The sequence below is a fragment of the Myxocyprinus asiaticus genome, chromosome 39 (assembly GCF_019703515.2).
Source record: "Myxocyprinus asiaticus isolate MX2 ecotype Aquarium Trade chromosome 39, UBuf_Myxa_2, whole genome shotgun sequence".
Lineage (NCBI taxonomy): Eukaryota > Metazoa > Chordata > Actinopteri > Cypriniformes > Catostomidae > Myxocyprinus > Myxocyprinus asiaticus.
Window position 1 is genome coordinate 3202314 of NC_059382.1, and position 19670 is coordinate 3221983.

At 43.1% G+C, this 19670-nt stretch overlaps 1 protein-coding gene across 7 annotated transcripts in view; it reads left to right on the forward strand.

Annotated features, from left to right (window-relative positions):
- Positions 1 to 19670, forward strand: part of LOC127430085 (glutamate receptor 4-like) — a 133914-nt gene that overhangs the window by 17477 nt on the left and 96767 nt on the right. For all 7 annotated transcript variants that reach the window (XR_007895409.1, XM_051679535.1, XM_051679536.1 and 4 more), the window contains exon 3: positions 18008 to 18247. Coding sequence is in view for 6 of the 7 variants with exons in the window: in XM_051679535.1 (XP_051535495.1) it covers positions 18008 to 18247 (240 nt within the window). In the remaining variant the exon portion in view is untranslated. The remainder of the gene's footprint in view (positions 1 to 18007; positions 18248 to 19670) is intronic.

A 19670-nucleotide genomic window follows, 5' to 3' on the forward strand; every position in this document is an offset into this window, starting at 1 on the left:
CTGTTTGAAGGCGTTCAAACAGAAAACAGCGGTTCCACTGAAACATTTTCAGAGGCTCCTGGGGCATATGGCGTCCTCGGCGGTGGCCACCCCGCTCGGGTTGATGCATATGAGGCCGCTTCAGCACTGGCTCCAGACTCGAGTCCCGAGACGGGCATGGCGCCACGGGACACACCGCGTGGAGCCATTACGTCTGTCTGTCACCGTCTTTTCAGCCCTTGGACCGACCTCTCGTTTCCACGAGCAGGTGTTCCGCTAGAACTGGTCTCCAGGCGCGTCGTGGTCACAACAGACGCCTCCAAAATGGGCTGGGGCGCTGTTGGCAACGGGCATGCAGCTGCCGGCCTCTAGACGGGTCCGCAGCTGCGTTGGCACATCAACTGCCTCTAGTTACTGGCAATTTTGCTCGCCCTGCGGAGGTTCCGGCCTTTGATCCAGGGCAAGCACGTGCTAGTTCGGACAGACAGCACGGCAGCGGTAGCATATGTCAACCGCCAAGGCGGTCTGCGCTCCCGCTGTATGTCATAACTTGCCCGCCGTCTCCTCCAACGGAGTTAGCAGCACCAAGTCGCTGCAAGCCACTCACATCCCGGGCAACCTCAACACTTCGGCGGACGCGCCGTAACAACAGGTTACCCTCAAGGGAGAGTGGAGACTCCACCTTCAGGTGGTCCAGCTGATTTGGAGTCGATTCAGTCAGGCACAGGTGCACCTGTTCGCCTCCCAAGAATCCTCCCACTGCCCGCTCTAGTACGCCCTCACCGAGGCCTTCCTCGGCATAGACGCGCTGGCACACAGCTGGTCCCCTGGCATTCGCAAATATGCGTTTTCCCCAGTGAGCCTGCTCGCACAGACCCTGTGCAAGGTCAGGGAGGACGAGGAGAAGGTCGTCCTGGTAAGCACCCTACTGGCCCGCCCAGACGTGGTGCTCGGACCTCACGCTCCTCGTGACAGCTCCCCCGGGCAAATTCCCCTGAGAAAGGCCCTTCTTTCTCAGGGAAGGGGCACCATCCGGCACCCGCGCCCAGACCTCTGGAATCTCCATGTCTGGCCCCTGGACGGGACGCGGAAGACCTAAGCTGTCTCCCACCTGCGGTGGTAGACACATTCACTCAGGCTAGGGCTCCCTCTACGAGGCGCCTGTATGCCTTTAAGTGGTGTCTGTTCGCTAAGTGGTGTTCTTCCCATCAGGAAGACCCCCAGAGGTGCGCAGTCAGATCAGTGCTTTCCTTCCTGCAAGAGAGGTTGGAAGGGAGGCTGTCCCCTTCCACCTTGAAGGTGTAAGTTGCTGCCATAGCAGCACACCATGACGCAGTCGACGGTGAGTCCTTAGGGAAGCATGATCTGATCATCAGGTTCCTAAGAGGCACCAGGAGGCTGAATCCCTCCAGGCCACGCCTTGTTCCCTCATCGGACCTCTGTAGTTTTTCAGGGTCTACAGAGAGCCCCCTTTGAGTTTTGCAGTCAGCCGGGCTTAAGGCACTCTCCTTAAAGACTGCCCTCCTGACTGCGCTCACTTCCATCAAGAGGGTAGGTGACCTGCAAGCGTTCTCTGTCAGCGAAACGTGCCTGGAGTTCGGTCCGGGCTATTCTCACGTGATCCTGAGACCCCCGACCGGGCTATGTGCCCAAGGTTCCCACCACTCCTTTTAGACACCAGGTGGTGAACCTGCAAGTGCTGCCCCAGGAGGAGGCAGACACAGCCCTGGCATTGCTGTGTCCGGTGCGCGCTTTGCGCATCTATTTGGATCGCACGCAGAGCTTTAGACTCTCTGAGCAGCTCTTTGTCTGCTTCGGTGCACAGCGGAAAGGAAGCGCTGTCTCCAAGCAGAGGATCGCCCACTGGCTCATTGACGCCATAACTATGGCATGTCTCGCCCAAAACATGCCGCCCCCGGTAGGGCTACGAGCCCATTCTACTCGTGGTGTAGCGGCTTCTTGGGCCCTGGCCAGAGGTGCCTCTCTAACAGACATTGCAGAGCAGCGGGCTGGGCAACACCCAACACCTTTGCAAGGTTCTACAACCTCCGGGTGGAACCGGTTTCGTCCCAGGTAGTGGCACGCAACACAAGCGGATAAGCCCGGGATAGCCGGCCGGGTGTATCGCTTGCACATAGCGCCTTCCACCTCCTTTTGAGCTGAAGACGTGCGCTGTTAATTCCCAGTAGTGTTCACAAAGGTTGTTCCCTGGTTGACTTCCTCCGAGCCCTGTGGCAGTCGAGTTTTCGGAGAGACTCGCTGCCGGCCCAGTACACGCGCTAACTAAGAGCCCGGTTCTGGGGTAGGTGCTCCGCATGTGGCGGTTCCCTGTAAGGCTAACCCCATGCTATCTATATCTTCCGCTAGTTCGTTTCCCTACTGGCAAACTGCGTCTTCCTTGGGCAGAGCCCCTCAGTCTCCATGTTGTAGTAACTCCTCCCCCATTGGGTAGGATCTACCTTGAAGGCTCTCCACATGGTTGGAAAGACCATGTGATGTATTCTTCCACTTAAATATCCCCCCTCTCTTGGGGCGAGGTGTGGTCTCCGCGGTGTCCTCCCCTTGGGAGGGACACCCCCGACTAGACCTGGCGGTCCAGTCGGATAATCCCCTTCTTTTTAGGGAGTGGAAAAGAGAAGGGGAAAGAGGCCATGACTGGGTTAAGCCTGTCTCTATCTCTGGGTAGTCGACTTGTCCCCAAAAAGGGCCGTTCGACACTCATAACTGTGTTGGGGGAGGTTACGTGTCGACCTAGTGTGCTGGCTATGAGGCACACAGCAAGTCTGCCCACCACACACCGCCAGTTCACGTAACAAAGTTCAGCCTTGTGGCGTTTTGTATAGGGACCCCTAGTGTCACTACATCGACACCAACGTCGAGTGAGTGACAGATAGGGAACGTCATGGTTACTGGTGTAACCTCCGTTCCCTGATGGAGGGAACGAGACGTTGGTCCCTCCTGCCACAACGCTGAACTACCCGCTGAAATGGCCGGACCTTATATCGGCTCCTCAGCGTAAAACCTGAATGAGTGGTTGCATACCAGCTCCTTTTATACCCGTATGTTCGGGGGAGTGGCATGCAAATACCACTCGCCAATTTTCATTGGCCTTTTATCAAAGACCAGAGGTGTCTCGGGCTCCCAAGAGTGACCCCTAGTGTCACTACATCGACACCAACGTCTCGTTCCCTCCATCAGGGAACGGAGGTTACACCAGTAACCATGACGTTTTCTGCAGTACTGGTAGTACCGAGCACCGACTCAATTTGGTCCCTGTGTGCTGTCTGATTGACACACAATTAATCAAATTAAAATCATGATATTTTCTAGTGTGATAATTTATTTGCAAAAGGATTGATATTGAATTAATCAACAGACAGTTTGCATGTGCTGCATGCTTTAAAGTGAATGTGTGAAGCTGCTCATACGCTAAAAACTTGTTTTACATTTTATGAGAATTGCATGATGCGCTTGTTGTAGTAGAATACAGAAGAGAGCACACATTAACTGTAAAGTGTGCAGTGCCTGCAGACTACAGTATATATTTATATAATTTAATTGTAGCATTCTGCACTTCAATAATCACACTGGGCCGTACAACCAACGTCTTATCCGGAGGTGTGAAACTACTGGCAACAACACAGAAATGGAAAAGCCTTCACTTCAAAATAAAAGCTTGATTGAAATATATTACTAATGTTTAGTATTATGTATTATTTACTTTAATAATAATAATACTAATAAACTTTATTTTATAGAGCACCTTTAAAAGCAGCTTCTCAAAGTGCTGTACACAAAATAAGCAGTAAATAGCACAATAAAAAAAAATAAAAGTAAACATCAGCAAGCAAATGCTAGTTTAAAAAAGTATGTCTTGAGTTGAGCTTTAAAAATGTCATAGGTCTGAGCTTCCCTAAGTTCTAGAGGAAGAGAGTTCCAAAGTGTAGGAGCATAGACAGTCACCCATAGATTTTAAGCGGGTTTGTGGAACAGTCAACAAATTAGACTGTGAGGAGCGCAGTCTGTGATTTGGGGTATAAGGGATTAACAATGCAGATAAATAATGAGGAGCCAAGCCATGTAATGCTTTGTATGTCAGCATCATAAATTTAAAATCGACACGGAAACTGACTGGGAGCCAGTGCAAGGACTAATAATATGACTGCATGTCCTGGTCCCAGTCAGGATCCTGGTGGCAGAGTTTTGTTCATATTGGAGCTTATTAAGTGTGGATTTAGAATCTCCGGCTAAAAGGGCGTTACAGTAATCTATCCGAGAGACAACGAATGAGTTTATCAGCTTTTCAGCTACAGAGAAATTTAGCATAGGGCGCAATCTTGCTATATTTCTGAGGTGAAAAAAGTATGCTTTAACAGTACTCTGTACAAAAGAATCAAATGTAAGACTGGTATCAAAAATGACTCCAAGGTTCCTCATTTTACTTTGAGTCTCCAAAAAAGAGCCATCAACAAACAGAGACAATGAACCAGCTTTGAGAATTTGATGACGGGAACCTATAAGCATAACTTTGGTTTTACCACTATGTTAATATAATATGTAATGTAATAGCAGTTATGTAATATGTAAATATGTAATGTAATAATATGCAATGTAATAGTTTACAGCACTTTATTTGACAAAAATAAAACTTTGTAACAGAGTTCATATTTTCAGGGCAAATGGAGGAGTCAGGAGGAACATTAATTCCAATCTGACTCAAACACATTTCGTGTTTAAATCTTTTTTATTGATGAGTCTAGCAATTCAACAGTAGTTACTGCATAACTCTCATGATTCCAGATTAATGGGAGAAATATATATATATATATATATATATATATATATATATATATATATATATATATATATATATATATATATATAGATATATTTTATCCCCTCTTCTCCCAATTTGGAATGCCCAATTCCCACTACTTAGTAGGTCCTCCTGGTGGTGTGGTTACTCACCTCAAACTGGGTGGCAGAGGACAAGTCTCAGTTGCCTCCACTTCTGAGACAGTTAATCCGTGCATTTTATCACGTGGCTCATTATGCATGACACCGTGGAGGCTCATAGCATGTGGAGGCTCATGCTACTCTCCACGATCCACGCACAACTCACCACGCACCCCATTGAGAGTGAGAACCACTAATCGCGACCACAAGGAGGTTACCCAATGTGACTCTACCCTCCCTTGTAACTGGGCCAATTTGGTTGCTTAGGAGACCTGGCTGGAATCACTCAGCACACCCTGGATTAGAACTTGCGACTCCAGTGGTGGTACTCAGCATCAATACTTGCTGAGCTACCCAGGCCCCCAGATTAATGGGAGATATGATAAAAAAAATACAAAATAAAAAAGGGGGCAAAAACAGAATATACAAAACAGAACAACTAACCCCATACCACCCTCACCACTCTAGGGACTTAAATCATGCCACACTAATGGGGTGGTCAGCGCCACACAATTACTCAACCTACACCGTCAAGATAATGGAGAAGGGGAAACCAAATCTTATCAAAATTATTCAGTTTGTTTAATAAAAAGAAATGCATTTTTTCAGATGTAATAACTTTACCATTTCTTCCAGCCACAGTTTGACAGATGGGATCTCAGTCTTTTTCCAGAACCTTAATACAAGTTTCTTTGTCACAATAACCCCATAGGATAGCAAGTGTTGACATTTTTGAAGTGGGGCGAGTTTATCTGAGATTCCTAATATCACCAGAAGTGGATCAGACTTCACTTCAGTATGTAACATATCTGATAGAATTTGAAATATATTAGTCCAAAATGGAGTTAATTTAGGACAGAGGACATAACTGTGCAGAAGAGTAGCTTCATCAATCTGACACATGGACCGAACTCCAGGCATGATTCGCTGACAGAGAACGCCTGCAGGTCCCCTACCTTTTTGATGGAAGTGAGTGCAGTCAGAAGGGCAGTCTTCAAAGAGAGTACCTTAAGCTCAGCTGACTCCAAGGGCTCAAAGGGAGCTCCCTGAATACCCCGAAGGACTACAGAGAGGTCCCAGGAGGTGACGAGGCATGGTCTGGAGGGATTCAACCTCCTAGCGCCTCTCAGGAACTTGATGATCAAGTCGTGCTTCCCCAAGTACTTACCATCTACTGCACTGTGATAAGCTGAAATAGCGGCTACATACACCTTCAACTGACTGTGCATCTCTGGGGGTCTTCGTGTTGGGAAGAACACCACTTAACGAACAGACGCCACTTCAAGGCATACAGGCGCCTCATAGAGGGAGCCCTAGCCTGAGTGGTCATGTCTACCACCGCGGGTGGTAGGCCACTTAGGTCTTCTGCATCCCATCCAGGGGTCAGACATGGAGATTCCAGAGGTCTGGTTGCGGGTGCCAGATGGTGCCCCATCCCTGAGAAAGAAGGTCCTTCCTCTGCGGAATTCGCCGGGGGGGCTGTCGCAAGGAGCATGAGATCCAAGAACCACATCTGGGTGGGCCAGTAGGGTGCTACTAGGATGATCTGCTCCTTGTCCTCCCTGACCTTGCACAGGGTGTGTGCAAGTAGGCTCACTGGGGGAAACGCATATTTGCGTAGTCCAGGGGGCCAGCTGTGTGCCAGCGCATCTATACCAAAGGGTGCCTCGGTCAGGGCGTACCAAAGCGGGCAGTGGGAGGATTCCCGGGAAGCAAACAGGTCTACCTGTGTCTACTTGACCGAATCGACTCCAAATCAACTGGACCACCTGAGGGTGGAGTCTCCACTCTCTCCTGAGGGTAACCTGATGTGACAGCGCATTCGCTGCGGTGTTGAGGTCGCTCAGGATTCGAGTGGCTCGTAGCAACTTGAGGCGCTGCTGACTCCAGAAGAGGAAACGGCGGGCGAGTTGTGACATGCTACGGGAGCGTAGACCGCCTTGATGGTTGATGTACGCTACCGACGCTGTGTTGTCCATCCGGACCAACACGTGCTTGCCCTGGATCAATGGCCGGAACCTTCACAGGGTAAGCAGTACTGCCAACAACTCTAGGCAGTTGATGTGCCAACGCAGCCGCGGGCCAGTCCAGGAGCTGGCGGCTGTGTGTCCATTGCAAACGGCGCCCCAGTCCGTCTTGGAGGCATCTGTTGTAATCACGATGTGCCTGGAGACCTTCTCTAGGGAAACCCCTGCCCGTAGATATGCAAGGTCGGTCCAAGGACTGAAGAGGCGGCGACAGATCAGCGTGATGGCCACGCGATGTGTCCCGTGGCGCCATGCCCATCTCGGGACTCGAGTCTGAAGCCAGTGCTGAAGCGGTCTCGTATGCATCAACCTGAGCCGTGTGGCCGCTGCTGAGGATGCCATATGCCCCAGGAGCCTCTGAAAAATTTTCAGTGGAACCACTGTCCTCCATCTGAACACCTTCAGACAGTTCAGCACCAACTGCGTGTGCTCGTTCGTGAGGTGCACTGTCATCAAGACTAAGTCCAACTCCAAACCAAGAAAAGAAATGCTCTGAACCGGGGAGAGCTTGCTCTTTTCCCAGTTGACCCGAAGCCCCAGTCGGCTGAGGTGCTGGAGCATGAGGTCCCTGTGTGCGCACAGCAACTCTTGAGAGTGAGCTAGGATTAGCCAGTCGTCGAGATGGTTGAGGATGCGGATGCCCACTTCCCTTAGCGGGGCAAGGGCTGCCTCTGCGACCTTCATGAAGATGCGAGGGGACAAGGACAGGCCGAAGGGGAGGACCTTGTACTGGTACGCCTGGCCTTCGAAGGCAAACCGCAGGAAGGGTCTGTGTCGAGGTAAGACCGAGACGTGGAAGTATGCGTCCTTCAGGTCTACCGCCGCGAACCAATCTTGATGCCGGACGCTCACTAGAATGCGTTTTTGCATCAGCATTTTGAACGGGAGTCTGTGCAAAGCCCGGTTCAGTACTCGCAGGTCCAGGATTGGTCGCGACCCACCACCTTTCTTTGGTACGATGAAGTAAGGGCTGTAGAACCCTTTCTTCATCTCGGCTGGAGGGACAGGCTCTATCGAACCTCTTGTGCAGAAGGGTAGTGATCACTTCGCACAAGGTAGCGGCGTTCTTGCCCTTCACCGAGGTGAAGCGGACGCCGCTGAATCGCGTAGCTGAGTCGGACGGTCCGTGTCAGCCGTCGCGACAGGTATGCAAATTCCACTTGCCAATTCTCATTGGCCTTTTTTCAAAAAAAGCAGAGGTGTTTGGGGCTCCCAAGAGTGACCCCTAGTGTCACTACATCGACACAATGTTGAGTGAGTGACAGATAGGGAAATAGAACATTTCCTGAACATTTAACCACTCTCATGTAATTCATCACCCAAGAACAGTATTGCCGCTGTCTGCAGTCGCCAGGTCCTCAGCATCATTTCGACCAGTACCAAAGTTGAGCTCAGCAAACTCTTCAAATTTTCTCGCATCCGTGAACACAGTTTCTGTGTCATTGAAAGTCCCTTTTTTTTTTTTTTTTTTTTTTTTTAAATTTGGAATGCCCAATTCCCAATGCATTCTAAGTCCTCGTAGTGGCATAGTGACTCGCCTCAATCCGGGTGGCAGAGGACGAATCTCAGTTGCCTCCGTGTCTGAGACCTTTAATCCTCACATTTTATCACGTGGCTTGTTGAGCACGTTACCGCGGAGACATAGCACGTGTGGAGGCTACACGCCATCCACCGCGGCATCCACTTTGCTACCTCGGAAGTGAAATCTGGGAATATAAGGATCTTCTGGCCGTTATAGATGAGATCCTTCCACTCTGCAGCTCTCCTAAGGACTTTTGTCACATCTCGAAAATAATGTAGTCGCACTATGAGTGATATCTCTGTATCATCCGGGCGCTTACGCGAATTATCTTCTAGGGACATTACGCCCTTCAAGAGTTCTGAAACAAATGTTTTCACATTCTTACCCTTTTCAGTCCCCTCTTTTAATCTGGAAATCTGAAAATTTTATCTTCTAGAACACCCCTCCAGATCCATGCACTTATCTGTAAGAAGACTCACTTCTGCACATAAGTTTTTCACCTCCGATTGAAACTTGGTTATGACATCCGAAGAGTGCTTGAACGCGTGTTCTAGATCAGTGAGAGTCGTAGTTTGCGAGGCCAGAATGGCAAAGTGAGTTTCTGATTTAAGAGCAGATGTTCCTCTTCAATACGTGTGTCAATCGTCTGGCATATTTCAACTTTGGTAGCATGTAGATCAGAATGTAGTGAGTTAATGGCCTCTAGGATTATAGTATCTGTCGACCATTGTGAAACTTCGCCCAGCGGAACAGCATCATCAGGAGAGGTCGTTGCGATATGGCCTGCTTCACTCTGCTTTTTGCCTTTTGAGGATTGCGTCTTTGAACTCGCTTTCATCTTGCCCCAATGATTTTAAATGAGACGTGGGCTAACCCGGGTTGTCAATAAATACTTCTTATATAGATATATGTAATCAAAATGTCAATTTAGATATGATTTTGTGGGAGCTGCAAGGGAGTGCGACCTACCGACCCATCGCTCACTGACTCAATCACATTTCGACTTTAACTTAATTTCAAGCCACATACACAGTATGTACTGTATATCAGGTTTGTAAAAACCTGTATTCTAGCATTTTCTTGCTGTTCAGAGTACAAACAAAATGAAGTTCAGTCAGGTAATTTTATAATAATTTTATTTTGCTGCCTATTTGAATAAACGTAATGTCATACAACAGTTTTATGGTTATGATGGCCATAATAAAAAATGAAGGTAAATGTGTTTCTATAGGTCATCTCTGTTGGGCCCTTTAAACAGCACTTAGATAAATGCTCATCAATATTAACTACTCAAGAATATCTCCCTGTCTGTAGCTCATTATGTCTCTCTCTTTTTCTTTCTTTCCCCTGTGGGGCTTCAGCTTAACAAGTCAATGAAGAGGCAGACCGAGAGGTCAACCCCTGCTGCGACCCTTCCACACACAGACACACACACACACACACACACACACACACACACACACAAACCCTGTATACCTCTGAAAGGTGGCCTATAATGACGAGTCCCTATTTATAGGTCTGAACTTTTACTTTAATTGAGCCTCAGCCTGGGGGAGTGTGTGCATGTGTGTGTAGGTACTTATATTGATGGTGCAATGGTGTTTGTATATCTTAAGTTAAAATGCATTTCTTAAGATCAGATGTTTTCTGATTAAATTTACCTGGAGTCAATCAAATAACACTTTAATGTTTTCGGCATTATTGTTTCAGAGCCTAAAATGAACTGATAGTATGTTTGCACTCAGTTTACCATTTTTAATTATTCATTAATAATTACCACCATTAATTATTCAAGGTACCTGAAAAAATTGGCAAAGAAATAGATGTTCGAATCTCACGAAAAAATATCCACGTCACACTATGGCCTCTATATATACTGTATATATATTATATTTTGCATTAAGAAAATGAAGCCTACCATTTGGACCATTATGTTATTAATGGACATTATTTTCAAGATACTTAAGCACATTTTACCCCACCATTTGCATTAATGTAACACATCCGGACATTTTACTTTCACTATTCCTGTTGTTTTCCATGATGATTCTCATTACCTTAAACCTAATTAAAAAAAAAAAAAAGTAAAACAGTTAAAGGATGCTGTTGTACATTTTTTATTTTCTTTAAATCAGAGAAAATGAAAGGCAGTAACCAAGGGATTAGTACAGTATGTATAAATAATTTACAATTTTAATAACATGTAATTTTTTTCACCTTATGAAAAATATCATAATGACCTTTTTTTTTTTTTTAGGAACATTTTAGGAACATTTTAGGAACATTTTGGATCTGTTGCATTATTTTATTTTATTATTTGTACTGCAGAACAATAATTACTATGATACAGTGTTTTCTTTAAATCAGCATAATAATACTTCACAACGTAAATAATACTGTATATAATTTTTTTCACATTGCGGTAATGAGAAATGTTTTTTTGGCATTATGGTAATGATTTTTGTTTTTTGTTTTTTTTTAGGGGGGTTGCTTAATTGTCATAAAAATAATGTCACGATGCTTAAAATCAGGACCTAAAATGTCATTTAGCAAAAACAGTAAAAATACCAATTTACTGTCAAAGGTTTGACTGAGAGCAACACAGACACACACAACAATTGTATTACACTGATTCAACTGCCTGCAGCAAGCCAGGTACAAAGCTTGAACCAGTGTTTTGGTCTGTCTGTGCCATCTGTGAGTGTGTGTGTGCTTGTATGTGTGTATATACTCGGTTCCCTTGGCAACATATAATGGCTGATTTAATGCAACAGAAATAGTTTGATGATTCATTCTGCTGAGGACCACCCAGCTAAGAGATTTTTCTCTGTCACACACACTCACACACAAAAGATGCTATGTTGTGTATTTGTGGTTAAAAGGTCACTTTCAAAGTTTTCCAAGTGAGTTTTGAGAATAAAAGCAAAAAAAAAAAAAAAAAAAAAAGCAAAGATAACTTAAAGATAACTAAGTTTATATAGTGATCAATCAAAATCAGACATTTTGATATGAACTCAAACATTTCTTACACATCAAATTCTTGATGCTTCAATAAAACAACGGGGAACTCATTTAAGTCTCCTGAGGCATGAAAGAGAAACCTCTCAGTTTTAATAATGTGTAAGAATTTCAGACTATGCCATTTTAATGAAGACTGTTTATGAGTGATGCCTCATAGGCACACACACACACCTTGTCATTTTTTTGTTGTATTGTAGTTTGTTTCTTTTGGGTGAATGTGTGTTTCTGTATACTTGGCACTACTTAGTTTTCAACACCTTCCATCAAACATATCTGCACATGAAATTGCTCTTACTTTATGCATTCTTTTCTTCTCTCTATTTCTCTATGGCAGTAAAAAGCTCATTCCTTTAAGGGATATAACATTATTGGCAGTCATGGTAAAGCCCCATTGCCATGGTTCATCTATGACTGACAGCTGTGTTGTCATGGTAATGACAACGACAAGTCACTTTGCTAAAAGTAGGCTGATCATGACTTCTTACCGAGCCAAGCCATGACTCTCAAGAAAAGTGTGTGTGGTGTGAAGCATTTAAGAACAGACCACAAAGCAGTGGATGTGTTTACAAGACAGTCACTGAAAGCACATGGGCTGTTCCTAATGGCATGCTATCATACTACTCATACTATTTCTGAAGTATACATACTGTGCAAAGTACAGTATATACTGTATCCGATAAGGCAATGTGCTCCAGATTTCCATTTACAATGGGATGAAATATCTATAGCTATTTTTTATCATCTCTTTCTTCACTCATTATTTGATTAGACTGCAAAAAATAAAAAATAAATTAGATTAAAAATGCAAAATCACCAATCATTTCTGAGACAATAACTGGAGGGTACTTGTTTATTTACACGTGCAATGTGAGGCCATGTGCAAATTTAGCATACTACTGTTTGATTATCATTACATAGTGCATACTATTTCATATACTTCTTATGAAGGATATAAGGATATACTGAACAGTCAGCAGTAAGCCTGTAAAACTCCTTTTCTAATCAGTATTTTCCTAATCAATATATGTCTTGTTAATAATTATGCATATCTGCATTGGGCCAAAACAATTCATGGTAATATTACTATCAATCTGTGTCTGACCAGCAGAGACAATAGCTACTCTACCTCTCTCTCTCTCTCTCTCTCTCTCTCTCTCTCTCTCTCTCTCTCTCTCTCTCTCTCTCTCTCTCTCTCTCTTTCTCTGTCTCTGTCTCTGTCTGTCTGTTGGTGATTAATAGCTCTTGTTGCCATTAAAGTCCTATAGTGATTTTATTAAAGTTAACTGCGTTTAGAGTGCATGACTGAGACATACTAATTACATCACCAGTTGCAGGTATTTTCAATATGAAACAGGCTTATGACATCATCAAAAAGCATAGCCAGCAATGATGTCACCTTACAGCAGAAGGACATAGCTCAATACCAAACTGTATACTTCTACTAACGTAGCACTGCGTGCAGTAAAGTATTTACTTTAAAGTCATTGTGAAATCACACTTAAGCCTAATTACTTTTTATATACTGTACATATTCCTGGTCTTATTGTGAACGACTCATCAGTCTACTGCATAATACAGTATAACTACGTTCCTTGCAAAGAAGTTGAACAGGATTTTTACTTACGGAACCAGACTGTTGCGCTCTATTGTCTTTTTCAAAGAATCAGAACCTGCTGTTAGTAAACAACCAAAAGCGATTTAGCCCTGCATTGAATTGTGGGAGATTTCAAAGAGCTGAGCATCACAGAGTGCTTGCAATAGGTCTCAGGTCAACTGGTGTATTACATTTAGAAGGTTTAACAGAATGACATCAGTGTTAGCGAAGAGACAGTGCAGACTGTTCTGCATTTTCCTCACACCCCTAAAGGTGGTGTTAAAAACGCACACACACACACTTAAGCTCAAAACACCTTGAGGCTGTGTTAAAAAAAGATTCTCTTTTCTTTTCCCGCAGGACTATAACAGTCATGGAAAACAACACTTTAAAAGCACTTTCTTTTAACAGAGAGAGGGACAGAGAGATACAGTAGAAGTAAGGGGCCATCTCTGAAGTCATTAAAAGAAAGAAATAAGAGCTCAGTTGTATTCTAGATGAAACACACTTTTATCCGGAACAGACAGACAAATGGTGTCAAAGCACAGTGACTGATGCAAGCATTTATTTAAAGGTGAGTATGCAATGTCTGCACCTCTAGGGGCACCAAATGGATCAGAGTGCAGCAGTGCATCATGGGAGTGGGCGGTCTCTGCAGAGCTCTTTTGGCGAGCTTTGTTTGTCACGATTCTCTGATTGGTGGAGCTTTCTCTTCAGGATCATGGGTAGTGTAGATCTTTCCCATAAGTTTTGCTTAAGTTAAAAAATATGAAATAATGCAGACAGATGGCTTCAACAGATATACCATTGATTACAACTGCAGAGCTCACGGTAGGTCAGTCTTTAAAGGTTTAGAAGTTATTGTTAAAAATCAATTAAACTTTGGAAAAAAAATGAATGGAAGTTTTAATTCCGGAACCAGACTGTTGTACTCTATTGAATAAAAATAATCTAAAATGTTTCACAACACTCCCCCACCACTGGTCAGCCAAACAGATGCCAATAAGTATTACTATAAAGTTCAAGACCACTTTCGTATCGACTAGCTTAATATTAACAACAATGACTTAAAAATTATTTTATTGGAAATCATTTACTCACTCTCATGCCACCGCAGATGTGAATGACTTTCTTTCTTCTGCAGAATACAAAAAAAGATTTTTAGAAGAATATCTCAACTCTGTAGGTCCATACAATGCAAGTGAATGGTGATCAGACCTTTGAAGTTCAAAAAAAAAAAAACACACAAAGGCAGCATAGAAGTAATCCATATGAATCCATGTCTTCAAAAGCGATATGATAGGTGTGGGTGAGAAAAGGATCAATATTTAAGTCCAATTTATTTTTTATTATTATTTTTTTTTTTTTTTACTATAAATCTCCACCTTTAAACCGCCTCATCTTAACAGTTCTTCTTTTGTTTTTGGCGTTTCGCATTCTTCCTGCATATTGCCACCTATTGGTCAGGAAGAATTTATAGTTAAAAAAAAAGACTCTCATCCACACCTATTTTATTGCTTCAGAAGACATGGATTTAAGCACTGGAGTCTTATGTGTTACTTTTATGCTGCCTTTATGTTCTTTTTGGAGCTTCAAAATTTTGGCCACCATTCACTTGCATTGTATGGACCTACAGAGCTGAGATGCAAAAATAAAATTATGCAGATAAGGGTCAGGAGCTTCAGTTAATTTTCACATCAATGGGGGAAAAAAAAATATCTAATTGATTTGGACCATGGCATGAGTTTTGGTGCTAGACGGGCTGGTTTAAGTATTTCTGTAACTGCTGATCTCCTGGGATTTTCACGCACAACAGTCTCTAGAGTTTTATTTAGAATGGTGTCAAAAACAAATACATCCAGTGAGCGGCAGTTATGGGGATGGAAACACCTTGTAGATGAGAGAGGTCAACGGAAAATGGCCAGATTGGTTCGAGCTGACAGAAAGGCTACGGTAAATCTGTACAATTGTAGTGAGCAGAATAGCATCTCAGAATGCACAACATGTCAAGCCTTGAGGCAGAAGGGCTACAACTGTAGAAGACCATGTCAGGCACTTTATTAGGACCATAGTGTTCTGAATAAAGGGCTCAGTTAGTATATATATATATATATATATATATATATATATATATATATATATATATATATATATATATATATATATATATATATATATATACAAATACAATTCTTCCTGCTTACCTTTCTCTATGATCTGTCCATCATGATCTCCACAGTACTTTCACTAACTGTTGTCTGTGTCTCCATGGTGACTGTGACCGTACTGATTTCTGAGTATAGAGTGGTGTTCAGTCTATATATACAATAGCTGGACACATGACTGTCCTTACATTAATTCATCTGTTGATGTATTAGACAGTAAAACATGATGGGCAGATTAGCCTCTGACAGCTCAAAGCACTGAACCGGTTTTTGTTTTTTTTCACAATCTCATATAATTTTTACAGTTATATAAAAATGTAAACTCAACTGCCATGCTATCTATCTATCCATTCATCCATATTCTCTACTCATTCATCTCTGTATCAATTTTACAAAGACACAGACAACAACTGTTCAATGCATTATAACACAAAGAGCACAAGAGTAGAAACTGAGTTTCTGTGAAAGAATGACAAATAGAGGAACAGAAACAGTCTGATCTTGTTGTGTTTGTCATTCACTGAAAGCAACTGTATGCACAACGTTATAACATTACATCAAAGAACAGACAGACTAACAGTGTGTGTGTCTGTTGGAATCAAATGAATGTACTCTACTCCTTTGAAGATTAAACACTGACTACTGGAGTCTGTCACTTAGAGTAACATGGTTAAGGCAACAATGTGTTTATTAGTGAATCTCACAAAAGAGCATGTCCAAGTCACTTTTCGTTTATGTATGTATAATAATATATACAACACACAGACACGCATATATACATATATGTACAGTATGTGTGTGTGTGTGTGTGTGTGTGTGTGTGTGTGTGTGTGTGTTGTATTATATAAACCAGTTCAAGCATGTACACAATAACAAGGAACGCAAGTTTTCCTGTAAGGTGGGACTTGCTTTCTACATCCGTTAACCGTTGGGTGCCATGTATCCCATTCATTTTAATAGAAGTGACACATCTCTGCTAAATAGTCCCTGGTTATAATCATTTAAGCCATTCAATGAAGCTGTCTGCACGACCCATTGACAAGGTAAGGATTTTTTTTTTTTTTTAATGATTAAAATACTTTTCTTGTCTCTTCCTTCTGGATAAAAGCATCTGCTAAAAGACTGAATGTAAAAGTAAATGACTTGCAGAGCTTAGTAATCTTGTTAAAGTCACTATGAATGAAGCGCCTCGCGCTGTTGTTTTGGGGTGAGTTCCATTCAGAAGTAATCATCCCTATGCACTTCGAAGACTTTACCATCCACTGTGAGCTCTGAAAGGCTAAAAGGTGTGGGGCTCAAAAATAAGGGTAATTTGGAAGTCACTTTTGAAGTTATTTTTATTGGAAATTCTGTTTGAAGCGATCTTACAGCATGACTATCATGATTGTTCTCCGTTCAAAATGCCTTTGAATTACTCCACTTAGAACGCACAACTAGCAGGAAATGTCCAAGCAAAAAAAAAAAAAAAAAAAAAAAAACATCACTTCCTTAAACTGTCTTGAAATGTTCTATAGTAGAACAATCATTGTATTATTATTATTATTTTTCTTTTTTTTTACTGAATTACAATACAAAAAATCTCAAAAGTAAAACTTTCAGACACAGTAATGAGAATTTAGGGGGTAAATGTGATAAATAGTAATAAAAAATAAAGTCACAGTGTCAGGGCTGTAGCTGGGTATTCTGGGGCCCCTGACTGTACATTGCTTTGGGCCCCTTTCCTATTCAAAGATATACAGTTTAGAATCTGTTGTGGGCCCCCCCTAGACCTGTGGGCCCCTAGAATCATTACCACCTTTCACCCCTCTAGCTACGGCCCTGCACAGTGCAAAAATAAAAAAGGCCTTAAATGGTCTGTGATGAGGAGGAGGGTGTGGCCGGTTCGTGATGGAGCATGGCTGGCACTGAATCAGCTGATCAGTGGGAGAGCGAGATAAGGGGCCGCCATCTGCCAGGGGAGCAGCCGCGGCCGTCTGCCTGGGGATGGAGGGGTTGCTGCCGGCTGCCGAGAGCTGGAGGAACCGCGGCCATCTGCCGAGAAGGGGAGGAGAGGTTCCGTCCACCAGGGGCCGGAGGACCCGCTGCCGTCTGCCGGGGGAGGAGCGAGCCGGCATCCGGCAGAGGGCGGAGGAGCGGTTGAGGACCGGGCGACAGCGCGTCCGGGAGACAGCAAGCAAGTTCGTCTCTCTCTCCAACCGCCGTCTCCGGCTGCCTCTTATCTCACTCTCCCACTGATCAGCTGATTCAGCGCCAGCTGTACTCCATCACGGCCCGGCCACGCCCTCCTCCTCGTCACATGTTCGTAAAATAGTTATTCTTTTACCTTTATGTAAAACATAATTTCTTATTATCTTTCTTTTCATTTTGGGTGAAATGTGACCCTGACATGTTTTTGTAAGATTCCCCTTTTTTTGTTTGTTTCTTGTCTCAACTGGAGATATTGTAATTCTTCAGTTTCTGTCTTTTCTGTTCTTTGTGCACTTACTGTAATTACAGTACAATGTACGGCATGCCAGCTTATTTGTTTTTTTCATGACAAAATTAACTAAAAACCTATTCAGAATGTTTAAGATACATTTTTTATAAAAACCTTGAAAAAAAATTTGTCTGGATTGACTGTTTAAAACCATTTCAAAGGTGTCTGCAGAATAAATTTAACTTCTCAAAGGACCAGAAATACAGTATTGAATTTAATCTCTCTCTCTCTCTCTCTCTCTCTTTCTCTCTCTCTCTCTCTCCGCAGTCTGTTCGCAGTACTCCCGTGGAGTCTTCACAATATTCGGCCTGTATGATAAGCGTTCAGTTCACACTTTGACGTCGTTCTGCAGTGCGCTCCACATCTCCCTGGTAACACCCAGTTTCCCCGCAGAGGGAGAGACACAGTTCGTGCTACAGCTCCGGCCGTCCATCCGGGGGGCGCTATTGAGCCTTCTAGACCATTACGATTGGAATCGATTTGTGTTTCTGTACGACACAGACCGAGGTAAGAGATAGGGGTGTAGCAATCATTTAAAAACTGAGGGGGACAGAACGATTAGCGCAAGACAAACATAAATATATAAGATATATTTTTAAGGCTCTCAATCGATTAACTTTTTTTTTTTTTTATTAATTAATTGCATGATTGACCAGTGAATTTTAACTTTTGCATTTACACATTTAGACATTTGCTGTATGAAAGACACAGCGTAAACACATTTGCCCTGTGAAAAATTGCAGGGGACGAACTTTGGTTTTACTGAAAGTGAAGGGGACATGTCCCCTGCATCCCCCACGTATTCTACACCCAGAGACAATCATAAACATGTACATGTGTTGCATGCTTGTTGACTACCAGTCTGAATTGTCTTAGAGCATCTACTGAGAATTTTATACAGACTGGTCTACAGTGGGCGCTGCAATATTTCCAATAAATCATCAGCAGGCCCAGGCAGAATCTGCAGGCTTTTTTCTCATTTTCTATGCTGATTTTGAGGAAGAATCTGCAGAAGGAATTTAGACAGAGTAAATTATAAACAGTATAAGTATCCAATTTTCACTGCCCAGGATTTTCTGGAGTGTATTTGTCCAGTGACATTTTTTGTAATAAAAAAATTAATTAAAAAAACCAAAAAAAAAATGTATTGACCTAAACCCTGTTCGCTTCAGTTGTGTGTTGTTTAACTTGAGATTTATCTAATGAAAGCGAATATCAGTGATTGTGTTCAGTGTTAATCCTGCAGCAAACCTACAAGTCAATACCACAGCATGCACAGAGGAAAAAGGCAAATTAAATCAAAAGGCCTGTTGATGATTTAGTACCGTATAAGTACAGTTTGTACGTTAATACGGTAAGAACCACTGTATCCTATATAAAAAATCCAAAGGTAGTATCTGAGTTTTTACAGGAATGGTTTGTTTTACACTAGAGTTTGATGTGATGTCTTGATTCATGAGTGCCAGTTTCATCAATGACATATTCACTTTAAACAATTTTCTTTTCTTTTTGAGATTTCAAGATCAACAGATAAGATATAGCATAGTTTACTGAGACTGTACAGGATCCCCACTGAGATCCAAGCACCAGAAGAGGCTCTTTAAAATGCCAAAGTGTGCTCTAAATACAAAGTACAACAACATGCAGACAATGTTAGTACCTCTACAGTTGAGCGCATGTATACCTACTTAAACACACACACATACATACACACACACACACACACACACACACACTTTTTGCTTGGCTGCAATGACAGAGTCACAGCTGCTGTCTAATTCACTCGCCTGGCTTCATGGGAGCCCTGGAGTGAGGCAAGACCTGTCTCTGTGTGTGTGTGTCAGGCAGACAGCTTTCTGGGAAGAAAAAATAAAAAAAGAGAGAGAATTACTCTATACAGTTTGTGCACTCTGTTCATCAAATTGTGTTT